Source organism: Hordeum vulgare, chromosome 2H (assembly GCF_904849725.1).
Source record: "Hordeum vulgare subsp. vulgare chromosome 2H, MorexV3_pseudomolecules_assembly, whole genome shotgun sequence".
Taxonomy (NCBI): domain Eukaryota; kingdom Viridiplantae; phylum Streptophyta; class Magnoliopsida; order Poales; family Poaceae; genus Hordeum; species Hordeum vulgare.
This window is the reverse complement of record NC_058519.1, coordinates 1,488,351-1,503,849: the sequence shown is the minus strand read 5'-3', so window position 1 is coordinate 1,503,849 and position 15,499 is coordinate 1,488,351. Positions and strand designations below refer to the sequence as shown.

At 45.6% G+C, this 15,499-nt stretch overlaps 1 protein-coding gene and 1 long non-coding RNA gene across 3 annotated transcripts; both read left to right on the top strand.

Moving 5' to 3' along the window:
* The first annotated feature begins 1,217 nt into the window (after positions 1-1,217).
* Positions 1,218-7,573, top strand: LOC123431463 (disease resistance protein RGA2-like). 2 transcript variants are annotated; one of them, XM_045115259.1, is made up of 6 exons: positions 1,218-1,428; positions 1,544-1,628; positions 1,845-2,023; positions 2,149-6,558; positions 6,651-6,749; positions 7,406-7,573. In XM_045115259.1, exons 4-5 carry the CDS (start codon positions 2,161-2,163, stop codon positions 6,684-6,686), a joined length of 4,434 nt encoding a protein of 1,477 aa, XP_044971194.1. In that variant the 5' UTR covers positions 1,218-1,428; positions 1,544-1,628; positions 1,845-2,023; positions 2,149-2,160; the 3' UTR covers positions 6,687-6,749; positions 7,406-7,573. The 2 variants fall into 2 exon arrangements, with proteins under 2 accessions (XP_044971194.1, XP_044971193.1); XM_045115258.1 differs by having other exon boundaries at positions 1,839-2,023.
* Positions 7,574-8,158: 585 nt separating this feature from the next.
* On the top strand, positions 8,159-8,859 carry LOC123431464. The gene is made up of 2 exons (XR_006623105.1): positions 8,159-8,253; positions 8,356-8,859. It is a non-coding gene; the product is annotated as an uncharacterized LOC123431464 (long non-coding RNA).
* The last annotated feature ends 6,640 nt before the right edge of the window (positions 8,860-15,499 follow it).

The window sequence follows — 15,499 nt, the reverse complement described above, 5'->3', positions numbered from 1 at the left end:
CGGGACAAGAACTTTGTATTATTTCATGATTTTAATGCAAGATATTTGAAAAAAAAGGAATACTCCCTTCATAAACAAATATAAAAGCGTTTAGATCACTATTTCTTTACAGATGGAGTAGTGAGCAAAGATTTGGGGATAGGTTAGAGCATCTCCAACAGGCGCGCTTCGCCCGGTGCTCAAAAAATTGATCTACAACACGGCAATCGCCAGGTTTGACGCGGCGTGCAGCGCTGGCTCCAGCAGCCGCGCTGAAATGCAGCACGGACGCGCAGCTCCAGCAGCGCGCACGCAGCCGATGCCTCACATTTCTTCATTTTGAACACAAATTTCACATATTTCATTCAACACAAAACACATGGCATATAATTTGAATCACAAACATCATTCAACCAAGTTCGTGCCCAAAAGTTCATGCCCACAAGTTCAAATACGCAGTAGAAAACCATGCGCATCCAGTCTAAAGTACTACACGTCCCGGAAGGCGCACCACACTAGGCCCGTCTTGAAAACTAGCGAGGGGCGGAAGAACACGCCGTCGCCGCCCTCTGCCTCGAGCTCTCCTCATCTTCCTCCTCCCATTTTCTCACGGCAGGGAGATAGTGAGAGCGGGCGTGCCGACCTTCTGGCATCAACAATGGCGGTGGGCTCTCTCTCTCTCTCTTTCCTCAGTTGTCTAGCAATTTGTGACCTCGTTGACCCATATAGTTTTCTTTTTGGAGAAATAAAATTGCATAAATTAAGATCCAGCAGCAGCAGATAATAATTCCGACGGGCGGTGCTGACGAGAGAGAGAGTGAGGAAGCCGTGGCTGCGCGGGGAGAGACTGGGGAAGCGTCGGAACGGTCTCCGGAAAAACAGGGTGGCGAGGGCGGTGACGGCGGCGCGGCTGGATGGGTAGGTGAAGTTTCGCGCGAGCGCTCGAGAGTTGAGCACGCGGGAGCGGGCGCAGCAAATAAGCGGCGCGCGATGCGTTTCCTCCCGTGCGCTGAATTACATATGCCGCACTCGTCGTTTTTGTGCGTTCGCTGGAGCTCCCGAAATGATAGCGCGCTAAAATCATTATTTTTCAATGCGACGCCTATATAACATATAAGGCGGCTGTTGGAGATGGTCCTAAGTCAAGCAAAAATACTTTTTCTACAGTCGTCGTCGTGGACCTCTCAATTATTATCAGCAGGTAACAGTGCGCGTGCGATCCAGATCCAGGGGTGGGGTGGTAAGAGCACTGTGACAACAACCCTCGCTCTCACTCATTCACTAGCTACCTCAAGCTCTGCTCTCCACTGCCCGCCGCTGCTGCCTTTCACCTCCGCCTCGCCTTCCGGCAACGCAGCTCACTTGGCATCCTCTCCGGCAACGCACCTCCCCCTCTCACCACGGCGGCTCCCGCCCGGATCTGAACCAGCCGCCTCCGGACAGCAGCAGGTCAGTAGCCTCTCTCTCTCTCTCTCTTCCGTGCTCTGTCTGAGTGCCTCCATTTCTGTACCTTCCTCCGGCCTGGTGTGACTCACTCAACCCCCCCATTTCCATTTGCATCTAGTGATCTAGGCAGGCGGCATCCATCATTCCATCTACCTTGGCACGACGATGTACCTTCCCTAACTTTGGTTTGGTTGACCACACAGGTTAATTTCTTTTCTTTTCTTTCCTTTAAGCATGCTCTTAATTATTAGTACTATGTGCTTCCCGTAGCTGGTGTAAATAAAAATAGAGAAAGGAAACAATTCACTTCTGTTTCCCTTCTCCATGCATGTCTTGTGAATGCTGGAGACTTGTATTTCCCTTGTGAGTTGTCAACTTGTGATTGAAAATTCTCTCGCCTCCTCATGCATCAGGAACAGCTACACACTTCCCTGGCCTGCTGTGCTGAGATTGCGGCTCAACCCCCCAGCAGCAGCAGCAGCAGCTAGGTACAGCAGTAGTAGGCAGGCGGGCGGGCGGCAGCGGCATCCGTTGCCGGCACCCATTTGTGCAGAAAGGCAGGCAGCATCCATCACCACACCAGAGCGCTTGCGCCAACGTACGTTGCTCTTGCTATACACACACTCGTCTCCTTTTCTAAAAAAATACACACACTTGTCTATTTTCCTATACACCAGCCTACTAACGAACGAATTCCTTTCTCATTCCTGGATCTGGATGCAGGCCAAGAAAAAAATGGCCGATGCCGCCCTCAGGGCGGCACAATGGGTGGTGGGCAAGGCGCTGGCCCCCGTCGCGGATGGCTTGCTGGGGGCTTGGGCAGCGACCAACAACTTTGGCCCCAACGTCGACGCCCTCAGCACCGAACTTCTGCTCGTCAAGGCCACGCTCGAGCAAGCTTCTCTCAAGGAGCTTGACGGGCGGGCCATGGAGATGCTGCTTCAGAAGCTGCGGGACTCGGCGCACAATGCCGAAGACTTGTTGGACGAGCTGGACTACTTCCGCATCCACGATGCGCTCCATAACACGGACGATGCCGCAGGCGAGCACGGCAAGGGTTACATCCGCGACCTTGCCTTCAACGCTCGCCACACCGCCAAAGCTGTCGGCAAGCAGGTCAACTGTTGCCCTTGGCAGCGTGCTAAACACCGGCAGAGTTCCCAAGGAGATTCCTCCTCGGCAACAGACGCCAATCAGGAGGTCAGCGGATGCATGCCCAAGCTGATCGCCAAACTGCTCCCTTGCTCATCTTCCCCGCATCCACATGTTAGCGCTGATGAACAAGACCATGGCAATGCACACAAAACACCAAAGCTTGACTTTAATAGGGCTGATTTCTCTCAAAGGATGAAGGACATTGTAGAGAAACTGCAGCCTGTGCGTAAGGATGTTAATGAGATTCTGCAAGGTTGTGGCGCTAGAATTGCTCTAGACATTGCCCAGCATCGTCCCACCACCACACCCCAAAGTGCAGAGCCAGAACTGTATGGGAGGGTCCGTGTCATGAATAGCATCATACATGATATCACTGAGGGTCAATACTGTGACAAGGGTCTAACCGTGCTACCGGTTGTTGGTCCAGGGGGAATGGGGAAGACAACTCTGATACAACACATATATCACAACCAACAAGTGCAGAATCATTTTCCAGTCAGGATTTGGATATGCGTATCCTTCAATTTCAACCTCGATAAGGTGCTACAAGAGATTAAAAGATATACCCTTCCTGTTGAAGGTGAAAATGGGTGTAGTACAACACAAGAGTTGATTGAACACAGGTTGAAATACAAAAGATTCTTACTTGTATTGGATGATATATGGCAGTTTACTGATGTGGATGACTGGAAAAAACTATTGTTGATACTCAGCAAGTCACAAGAAAATGGTTCCATGATTCTAGTAACAACTCGTTTTCAAGAAATAGCAAAAAAGGTTAGAGCAATTGGCAATTCAATACAACTGAACGGTTTGGAACCTGAAGAGTTTAGGAAGTTATTCCTTGTATATGTCTTTGATGATGGGCAATGTCCAGGGAATAAAGTTCATTTGCTAAATAAGATAATGGAAAAACTTAAGGGCTCCCCTCTTGCAGCAAAGACTGTTGGTAGATTACTGAGGACAGACCCTAGTATGAGTCACTGGAGAAGGGTCCTAAACAGTGAAGAATGGGAGACCGATAACAATGGAATTATGTCTGCCTTGAAGCTTAGCTATGACTTTCTCCCTTTCAATCTGCAACGGTGTTTTCTCTATTCTGCATTATTTCCTGAAGATTACCATTTCAGAAGCCGTGAGCTCATCAGCCTATGGGTCGGACTAGATATTTTGACACCTTGTAGTCAAAACACAACCTTTGAAGGTGGTCTGAGAATTTTAAATGATTTAGTCATCCATGGATTTTTCAGGGAAGAGGAGAACGTTGGTGAACCACGGTATGTCATGCATGACCTACTGCATGAGTTGGCATTGAAGGTTGCATCGAATGATTGTCTTAGTTTACGTCTCCCTAATGTTGGATCAGTTAAAATTCAGCCAACAACCCGACACTTGTCTATAAGCACAGAGAACTTGCATGAATATGATGCAGTGTCTGGTGAAAAATTAAAGAGTGAATTGGAAAAACTGAAGACAGTATTGAAGGTTGAACATTTGCAAACACTGATGTTATTCGGAGAAATTGATGAAGGTTTTGTCAAGATATTTGGTGATTTTTTGGGGGAAGCGAACGCTCTTCGTCTTCTTCATTTTCCCAAAATGCTTTGTCCCGTGGAGTCCATGTTACAAAACTTTTCAGGACTTTTTCACCTACGATACCTATGTCTCGGGACAAAGGAGCGGCAGATGCATTTACCACTTAGCATATCTAAATTTTATCATTTAAGGATTCTAGATCTTGATTTGTGGGATGGTAGCCGTGATTTGCCCGAAAACATGAGCAACCTTGCCAAGTTGTGCCATTTTTATGTCCCAAGTGATGATCAGCTTCATTCTGATATTCATAATGTGGGAAGACTTAAACTCTTAGAAGAGTTAAAGGTATTTCAAGTCAAAAAAAAAGGTGAAGGATTTGAACCAAAGCAACTAGAGCATTTAAGCAAGCTCAGGGAGCTTGGCATCTACAACCTTGAGAAAATACACACAGAAGAAGAAGCAGCTCATGCAAAACTGATAGAGAAAAACTACCTGAGGAGGTTAACATTGGATTGGGATAGTAAGCGATCTACTGTTGAGCCTGGTGTGGAAGCAGCGGTTCTTGAGAGACTTCAGCCACATGGAGATCTTCAGGTGTTGTGCATTAGAGGGCATGGAGGTCCGTCTTGTCCAACATGGCTGGGCGATGAGTTTGCTGTTGAGGCTCTACAATCTCTTTATCTGGATGGTGTTTCTTGGGAAGTTTTCCCTTCTTTAGGGAAGGCGTGGGATCTTCATGAAATAAGGTTGGAGGATATTGCGAGACCGAAGGAGTTTATCATAGAGGAATGCTTTTGCAGGCTAACACAACTTACACTCATTGGCCTTGGAAGTTTTCAAAAATGGGTTTACACAGGTGAACAAGAGTCTTCCATGGATGGAGAGTTGTTGCCACCAGATTCTCATATGTTCCCCCTTTTGCAAGTTCTGATTATTAGAGAGTGCCCGAGACTGTTGGGGTTGCCTTTCCCAAACCACATTGTTTCCCCGGATTGGTTCCCCAAGCTACAAGAGCTTGAGGTAACCGACTGTCGAGTATTCTCGTCAGTGGTTCTCATCTCCTGGATTGAAAGTCTGCATCATGTCGAGATGAAAAATGTAAAGCTACTAAAGAGTTTTAGGTACTCAAAATCATGGATTTGTGCAGGATTGGAGATTATTGGAGAGGCTGATTTGCATAACATAGACCAAGTGTTAGTTTTTGATAAAGAAACAGATGTAGAGAAGCTGACACTGGAAAAGTGCCCACCTCTGGAGTTGAAGCACCTTCTGATGCTAACCTCGCTGAAGACACTGTTTGTAAAAAGTTCAGTTGGTCTAGTTGGACCACTAGGAGGAGGTCAGAGTGATGTGGAATGGCAGCTCCCTGTTGAGCATATCTGGATCTCGGACTTAAATGGTAATAGTGGCGAGGAACTGACAGAGCTCCTCCGCCACCTCCCAAATCTCTCCAAATTGCAAATATGGACATGTAAAAATATAAAAAAGCTGGTAGTGGGGGTGGATGTGCAACAAACAACATCAGAAGCATCAGAGATGGGGGGAGGTGAAATTACAGCAGCAGCAGCAGATGAAGAGGATGATGGAGTGTTGCTCTTCCCAGCTCATCTCAGTGACTCACTACAGGAATTGTTGTTCAATGGCTGCTCAGAGTTGGTCCTGGTGGATCCGCCAACTCTTGTTCCTGGAGGAGGAGCGCTACAAGCCTTGCGATCCCTCAAGAGATTAACAATACGGGGGTTCCCAAAGATTCTATCCACTTTCTCCTTTTCCTGTCACATTTTCCCTTCCTCCCTGCAGTCTCTGGAGCTTTGGGATGTGCAAGGCATGGGGACACTGGAGCCCCTCTCAAACCTCTCTTCTCTCACCATATTAGAATTGTATAGTTGTGGAGAGGATCTGAAATGTCAGGGCTTGTGGTCTCTCCTTACCACCGGGGGCCAGCTCAAAGAATTAACAGTCACTCGCAGCCCTAGATTCTTTGCTGGTTGGGATCCCAATCCTAGACGGGCTTTGGAGGTTGCTGAGGGAGGTGAAGAGCAGCAGACACAGCTTGTTTCATCCACACTGCAGGAGCTCTCGACAGATGACATAGCAGGACTCCTTGCTGCACCCGTCTGCAGATTCCTCTCTTCCTCCGTCACCAAGCTGGCACTTTATGGGCATGTCTCTCGTGGGATGGAGCGGTTCAGCAAGGAGCAAGAGGACGCCCTTCAGCTCCTCTCCTCCCTCCAGGAGCTAGTGTTTTGGTGTTTCAAGGACCTTCAACAACTCCCTGCAGGGCTGCGTAACCTTACCAGCCTCAAGATATTATCAGTAAAACTCTGTCCAGCCATCTCGTCATTGCCCAACAATACCCTCTCGGATTCACTGAAACAGCTGAATGTCTATAAATGCACCGAGGAGCTAGAACAGTACTGTAGGGGATTGGAGGGAACCAAGGTAACACAAACATACTTTCTTGTGTTTTCCACTTTGCCCTTTTCCTGCAATCCTTCTTAATAACTATGTGTTTGTTTCCATCCACTGTGCAGGGCTTTGCATTCGAGTTCTATTCTACACTCTTCTAGCCTTGTAGATCTCTTCCCTTCCCATACAAACACATGCATGCATGACACAAGGGCCCTGATCTTGTAAGTATATGTACATTGGAACTTTACTCCTGCTGTACTATATCTGATAAGACACAACATGTGCTAATTGGCCCTGACCTTTCACTACACACTAATAACAGCAATATTTGGGGATTTTTGGTGAAGTTGATCTATCTAGAAACCAGAAATTAGATAGAATAGATAATTTAGTTGAAGCAAAGTAGATGTGAGAGGAGAAGCAGAAAATAAGATGGGGATTAAGAACATGGGGGTGCACCCAAAATACCTTTCTGATTGAGATTTCTCAGCACGTTTCTTTGATGCAAAGCAGGAACAACATATTTCTGAACTGAAGTATATATAACTGGGCTCCCTCTTGGTTCTAATTTCAGGCGGAGCCATTACATGCAAATTAGCTGCAATAACCTTCATTAGGGGTGTCCACACCAATATCAGTCATATACACTTCAACTTATACTCACCCCAAAAAAAAAAAACACTTTTACTCCTGCCATATCAAATTCCCATTTTCTTCTCAATGGTAGTGAAACTATTTAAGATTTGTTTTTCGATGCTTCTTTTCTTTCCACGGATCGATAGAATCGACATCATTATCAGCCAATGCCTTCTGCAAGTCTATCTTCTTTTCTTCCAACAAAACCTGTGATCACCATTTGTTTATGTTATCTGTGCAGGTGTTTGTTCGATCTTATAGGCTTCTTCATATTTTGCATTTAAATTTGGGTTATTGTTATTCATCAAGACGTGGCAGTCTACTCCCCTATTTTAGGTGTCACGATCAAAATAGCAGTAGGACACCAGTATGGAATAAATGAGACTTCGGGTCAAGCTACTTATATTAAGGTGATTTTTTCTTTTCATATACTGCTATGTTGCTGTCAGTACCAGGTGTTCTTGCATTTCTAATTTCTGTTAGCTTGCTGTTCAGATGTTCATATGTTTGTTTAGTGGGCTTTCAAGCCACGTGTGTTTGCATTTTGTCCAAAACTCATGAAGACTGAAGGCGTGCCTGGATAATCTTCAGTTTTTGGTATCAAAGGATCATCTGGCATAACTTGGTAGAATTTTACAGGTGTGAGTGTACTCATGGTTCCTCTGAGTAGAGGAGGTATAGATGCCGCTGAACAGTTCGGGACACCAAAAGGAACGGCAGGCAAGGGCTGCTGCAAACCTACTCGATGACTGCAGAAATTACTCGGTGTACCTAAAACACCAGAGAAGGTTCCTTCATGGGAGGTAACCAATTGGAAAATATTTCAGAATCTTCTGCCAAGGAGGGTGATGAACCGACTTGCAACCAGTCCGCGGAGTATCTGAAGCCATGCTAAGAAAGTAGCAGCAGCAGAAACACTGCCTTAGCTAGCAGAAAGATATACTACCACCTAGCTGCAGGCTTCTGCAGCAGAAGCGTAGCCTGCAGCTAGGTGGTAGTATATCTGAAGCCTGTCAGCCTTGTGGTGTCACTCAGAAATTGCTGCCAGGAGTACATCATTCACATTATATTGATACTGTGCGTGCGATGGTTAGTATATATTTCGGTGATTCAGTATTGGTGTATCACAAACTATTCTGACCCTGACCGGCAGAAGCATGCCAATTACTTACACATCTCCCTCCTTGTCAGGAAAAACCAGACTGCATCTTCTGAAGAAGAAAACGACACTTGCCATGTTGTTAACGGAAGAAACCGACACCCAGTGGTCTATATCTTCAATCTAATGGCAACCTACGGCTTCACCCGGAGTTATGAGTTATGGCACACCACCACCGTCCACCCTTGATCGCGCATCCAAGAGAAGGGCTCTGGAGAACGGAGCTGTCGCTTTCTTTCTTCCTGGAGAAATTGACATCTATATGCATGTATGTGGTGTATCTCAGATTCGGAGTTTGGATTTTACCTGATGATGAAATGTGAGTTGCAATACACTTGGATAGTTTGTATCAGAAAGACCCTTCTGTTGCCTGTTTCTCCACGTACTGAGGCGTTGACTGCAGGGTCGGGCAACTTGTTACAGACAAACAGAGCTATGTAAATGTGCTGCCATGTATCTTTTTTTCTTTTTCTATACTTTGTACTTCTTGAACACTATGTTTGCTTAATATATGGCTGTATGCATCCCTTGATGCAGAGGCTGGAGTGAGGCCTCCTTTTCTAAAAAAATGTAAATGTGCTGCTGGAGCTGAGAGCTTTGGTGGTGTTTTTTTTTTTTTTTTTTTTTTTTTTTTTGAGACCGAGGCAAAATATTTGCATCATTCATTAATTAAGAGAGAAAGAGTTTAGTACATCACCAATACAGTCTCAAACGAAATGAAAGGGTTCAGGATGTTGCTTAGGTGCCTAGCTCGTGTTGTGCTCCAAAGTCTTGCTTCTTCCTGTATGAGCTTGAGGATGTAGAAGCGGTCGTGTATTCTCCATGTGCCTCAATCTCTAGGTAATATCATGACCAATATCGTCCTGAAGAGTAACATGCTCTAGCCTGATCAGAGGTCCACGAACTCAATGATGTAGTTGACTGTGAGGTTGGTGGACGGGTTGATCTTGCGCAGCCAAGCAAGGTCTCCAAGGGGCATCCTGCACAGTCTATCTCTTCCTCTTGGAGGCAGCAAAAATTAGAAGGGTAATTTGCTTTGGTTTTTTTACCTTGCAACCATGGAGCATCCGAGAAAGACGTCTTGCCTCCATTATATTCCCAAGGAAAATGACTGTGGAGGCATAGAATAGGTCCATGTACACCTTGTTGCACGGGTTCCCGGTGCCCACCCATAGCTTTGGTGTCGTGGGTCTGACTGAATTTGGTGGGTTTTTTTTTGAAAAGGAGGCATCGTTCCGGCCTCTGCATCGAGTGATGCATGAGCCCTTTATTAAGAACCGGAATAATCCAAAGCAAGTACAAAGTCTAAAGGTAATCCGTGAGCAGAAATTACAAGGCGATCAACGCCCAAAAGAAAAGGTAATAGATGAAGTTGGCTAACTCCCTATTCTATCAGCATGTCGCCATCCATATCAGCTGAAGATAGCCTGAGCTACCATCTCCCATCGGGCACACCCAGTAACCAAAGGCTCCCTGGTTTCCACAGGAGTGAGTAAGGACCACACGCGGATCAAGGCGGTAGTCCTGAAGATGACCTGCAAAAAATTAATACAATGTTGTCTGTTAAAAACTAGGTCATTTCTACAGTTCCAAATAGCCCACAAAAGTGCGGATGTTCCAACTCGAATTAGTTTGGCTAAACCAACATTAACCCCGTCCAGCCACGTCCCAAATAACATGTTAATGCTGGTAGGCGGGGTGATGTTAAAGGCAATATGGATTGAGCGTCATAAAAGTTTAGCCATAGGGCATTCCAGAAAGAGGTGCTTAATTGTTTCAGACGACTGACAGAAGCTACACCTTCGATTTCCCTTCCACTTTCGCTTGGCTAAGTTGTCCTTAGTTAAAACAACACCTTTGTGAACAAACCACAAAAAGATTTTTAACTTAAGTGGCACTTTAATGTTTCAAATATGCGAAGATTTTGGAATAGGTGTATTGTCAATAATATGGTCATACATTGATTTCACTGAGAATGTACCATTGGAGGTCAGTCTCCAAGTAATACGATCAGGAACGTCAGTAAGACTAACATCCATTAGCCTTCTGACTAAATGTAACCATCTACCCCATCTATTGCCAACTAAGGATCTGCGAAACTGGATGTTAAGAGGAGTCTCACGTAACACTACCGCAACAGACGTCTGTCTGCGCTGGGCAATATTATACAGCCGCGGGTATTGTATAGCTAGTGGCACATCCCCTAGCCAACTATCCTCCCAGAATCTAGTAGATTCACCATTACCTATGATGAATTTAGTCCTATTAAAAAAAGCCGTTTTAGTCCTCATTAGACCTTTCCAAAAAAGGTGAATCTCCCGGTCTCAAAGTGACCTGAGCTAAGGTTTTTTGCTGTAAGTACTTGTTCTTCAGAATTTGTACCAACATACCTTCTGATTCGACAGAGAGCCTGAAAAGCCACTTGCTGAGCAGGCACCTGTTCTTAACCTCTAAATTTTCAATCCCCAACCCTCCCTGATCCTTTGGCCTACAAATAATATCCCATCTAGCCAGCCTGTACTTGGTCTTGATCTCATCACCCTGCCAGAAAAATCATGATCGGTAAAAGTCCAACCTTTTTCGCACCCCTATCGGTACTTCAAAAAAGGATAGGAGGAACATTGGCATGCTTGTCAACACCGAGTTAACTAAAACCAATCGTCCTCCATAAGATAGTAGCTTGCCTTTCCAGCAGCTCAATTTTTTCTCAAACCGATCCTCTATGCACTTCCAGTCCTTAATAGTTAATTTTCGGTGGTGAATAGGGATCCCTAAGTACGTAAACGGCAACATACCACCTTCACAACCAAAGAGTTGATTATATGAGAGTTGTTCTGCTTTGGCGTCCCCAAAACAGAAGAGCTCACTTTTGTGGAAGTTAATCTTCAGCCCAGATAGATGTTCGAATAAGCATAAAATTAGCTTCATATTTCTGGCTTTTTTGAGATCGTGTTCCATGAAAAGGATTGTGTCATCCGCATATTGTAGGATGGAGACCCCCCCATCTACTAGGTGTGGCACTAATCCCCGTACTAACCCTTTGTTAGTAGCCCTCCTGATCATTAGCGCTAACATATCTGCTACGATGTTGAATAAAATAGGTGACATAGGATCTCCTTGCCTAAGTCCCTTGAGTGTCTGAAAGAAATGACCGACATCATCATTAACTTTAATTCCGACACTACCCTTTTGTATAAAACAATCGATATGTTTTCGCCAAATCTCGCCAAACCCCTTCATACGGAGAGTTTGTTGCAAGAAAGACCATTTGACCTTATCATAAGCCTTTTCGAAGTCTACCTTAAAAATTACTCTGTCAAGCTTCTTGAAGTGCAATTCGTGCAGGGTTTCATGCAGCACGACCACTCCTTCAAGAATGTTCCGACCAGGCATAAAGGCTGTCTGCGAAGATTGCACCACAGTATGTGCCATCTTGGTTAGCCTATCCGTTCCCACCTTTGTGAAAATTTTGAAGCTAACATTGAGCAGACATATGGGGTGAAATTGTTCAATACGCGAAGCATCCTCTTTCTTTGGTAACAACGTAATCGTACCAAAATTAAGATGAAAGAGTTGTAGGTGCCCAGAAAACAGATCGTGAAACATAGACAAGAGATCATCCTTAATGATATGCCAACATTTCTTATAGAACTCAGCTGGGAACCCATCTGGCCCCGGTGCTTTACCATTCTTCATACCCTGAATCGCTTGTAACACCTCTTTCTCTAGGAATGGTGCGGAAAGACACTCGTTATCGGACTGTCCGACCTGAGGAATATCCGCGATCTGATGCTCGTCCATAGACACAAAACTATGAGCCGGAGCACCAAACAACCGTTTATAATAATTTTTGATGTACAATTTTAGATTCTCATGACCTACTATTGTACTCTCATCTTGTTCTAGTTGTATTATCCTCTTTTTCTGATGCTTGCCATTTGCAATCAAGTGGAAAAAATTTGTGTTGTCATCCCCTTGGACAATAGCCCTAACTTTAGCTCTAAGAGCCCATTTCATTTCCTCTTCTCGAAGAAGGATCCGAAGTCTTTGTTCAGCATCATACTTCAAAGCCCTCTCGTGTTCATCTAGCAAACGAGTTTCTGCCTGACGATCTAGAGTGTCTATGAATTGGAGCAGTCTATCTTGCTCGTCTTTATAAACCCCACAGATATTCTTAGCCCAACCTCTCAAGAATTGTCTAAGATGTCGAATTTTGCTTTGCCATCTATCAACACTAGACTTCCCTTCCCCCACATCCTTGTTCCATTCCCTAGCAATCATGTCCAGAAACCCCTCACGTGTGAACCAACTGGATTCAAAAGAGAAAGCATCTTTTTTCCCTTTGTGAGTGGCCTGGCCCGAATCTAGTAGGAGTGGGGTATGGTCAGATATAGCCCTTTGAAGTGCACAAACCGTGACTAGCGGGAATTTTTGTTCCTAGTCAACACTAGTAAGTACCCTGTCCAATTTTTCGAATGTTTGATTATGTAGAGAGTTAGCCCAAGTATATTTCCTCCCTGAGAGATCAATCTCCCGTAGGTTTAGGCTCTCTATAATTGTGTTGAACATAAAGGGCCATCTGCCATCAAAGTAATTATTGTTCTTCTCATCAGCTCTCCTGATAATATTGAAATCACCACCTACCACAAGTGGTAAGGTGTCATCGCAAATTCGAACTAAATCAGCAAGAAAGGCAGGCTTTTGCTCTTTGTGCGGCCCCATAAACCGCAACAAGAGCCCATTGGAACCCATCTTCCTTGGTTCTGATTCGAAATTTGACCGAAAACTCCCCGAGCACCACTTCTCGAACTTGAAGTGTATGACAACGGACACCAAGTAAGATCCCTTCGGACCTTCCTCTTGGAGGGAGACAATGCCAATCAAATTCAACGCCTCCTGAAAGAGAGTTGAGAAATTGCGATGTGAAATTATCCCGTCTAGTCTCCATCAACGCGATGAAGTCTAGACTATGCTGTAACGTTGTTTCCGCAATGAACCGAGTTTTAGCCAAGTCTCTCAGACCTCTGCTATTCCAGAACATTCCTTTCATATGTCATCGTAGAATTTTTTAGCAGCCTTGAATCTCGCGCTCCTGCGTATGGCAGAAACCGAATACTCCCTCCGCTTATAAGTTCGTTTAGGCTTTTCAATAGCATACTCATGGTCCATATAACCAGTCGTATCTTTGCCCTCATCATTAAGTGTATCATTGGGTTGCTGGTTATGATGCACAAACTCGTGTGAGTCTTCACCATCCTCAGGCAAGGCTAAATTTTCACAAAGTAGATTCAGCCCCCCCATATTAGATATGGCCTCATCATTCAATGGTTTAATGGCAGCTATGTTGCGAATAATATCCAACGCCCTATCAACTTCTAAGTCCAATAAATCATTAATAGATTTGGAAACCTCCCTGCTCGTACTACCCAAGTTAACCCCCACAGCGGTAGCATTATCTATAATGTCTTGCGGAGAAAAATGAAGAATGGAATGCTCAGTATTAATAGACATACCTGTCGTATTCTGAACCTCTTTCATTTTGGCCGCCCGCATAGCCCGCCCAATCTGCAAGTCATCCACATCGGGCTGAGACTGCACCCGTTGACTAGTCCGTCTCTCCGGACCCATCGGATTTGGGACACCTCCAAACGCTATGACATCATCAATAGAAATTGTAGCTCGCTGCGGTGTAACAACTGTCGGAGAGTTAACTTCCTGTTCCACCATACTGTCATCCTTAGCATCACCAGTTGCGGCACCCAACTGAACACCGCAACCGACTGGAGCAAAATCCAGGCCTGCATGCGCACCGCCAATCACCCACCGATCATCGGCGACAACCCCAGCAGCAGTCTCGGCAGTGTAAGGTGCAGGAGGATCCTCAGTCTCGGCAGTGCAAGGTGCAGTAGGATTCTCAGTCTCAGCAGGGAGTGTGTCTTCAGACATGCACACCCCACCTCCGATCTGAACCTCCATGAGCTTCGCGGCGGCAACAGCAGTGGGTGTACTGGCCGGCAACGGTGCACCAGCACCTACCAGTGGCTGCACCGGCGCTCCAGCAACCGGTGAAATAACAACATCCCCAACCCCAGCGGATGTGCACAGTGGTACAGCCTCCAAATCTGAATTAAAAGTCCCTTTTTGGTCTCTAACCTTTTCCTCTGCCAGGTATGTGCCCAAGGAGATTGGTTTCAGCTTATTGGACTGCATAATACCACTATTGGTCCTAGGCTTCTTACCCAGGAACCTCGGCAGCTTCGCCCTCGAGTAAAGATCCTTGCGCATTGACCGACAAAATTGTGCCGGCGCAGAAGCAAGCTCAAAAGAACCAAACCGCAATTCAAGATCAGATGCAACAACCAATTGCTTAGTACCAGTACGTGAGGGTTGTATAGACTGACCGGGTTGTGAATGCATAGTCTTGTGAGAAGAGAACTTGGGCCCTGAATCAAAATCAGCATCCGTGTTATCCTTGGCTCCATCTGTGTCGGGACCCCGATCCTAAGCCATAGGAATCCAGCCTGTAACACATCGCATCCCTTTGTGGTCTCACGCACGGTTAACTCCACGGCTGCAGCCTTACCTTAGCCGGGACCGTTTGCGTCTTTTGACTCACGTATGCGATAGTGTCGCTAGCATTCCAATGTCAAAGAACCCGGATCAACATGTCTAGTCATAAACCAAAGTGGCAGTCCCGCACAAGGACAGGCATACATGACCCAACAAAGCAGGTGTCGGTCATCAACGAACGTAGACGAGTCGTAGCAAGCTACAAGGACTCCATTACGTCGCGTGACATTTCCCCAAAGGGGACAGACACATCAGCTAAGAAGGACACATGCCGGTCAACCAATGTGTCCGGAGCAGTAGCGAACTACCAAGGCTCGTTGGATCACAAAGGGGCATTTCCTTGTAAGGGGTGCTACTAAAGTTCACGACTAGGTATTCGAACCCCATACATATCAAGTAAGACACACGTACGCATGGCATACCGATATGTATAGATACATCGATGGCATCACAACATAACCATAAACATACAAGCTCTATTTAAGAGGCTCAGAAGAGCCACACACATATTATTACACATTAAGGGTCTCATGACCCATAATATCAGTCACACAATACAAGCCAGCGGAAGAGTTATAAGCTGTCTGGGTACAGACAGAGCAACTA

Coding starts and splice junctions, on each gene's coding strand:
- LOC123431463 (XM_045115259.1), top strand. CDS start 2,161: ATGGCCGATGCCGCCCTCAGGGCGGCACAATGGGTGGTGGGCAAGGCG. Junction 6,559..6,650: donor GGGGATTGGAGGGAACCAAG/GTAACACAAACA, acceptor TCCACTGTGCAG/GGCTTTGCATTCGAGTTCTA.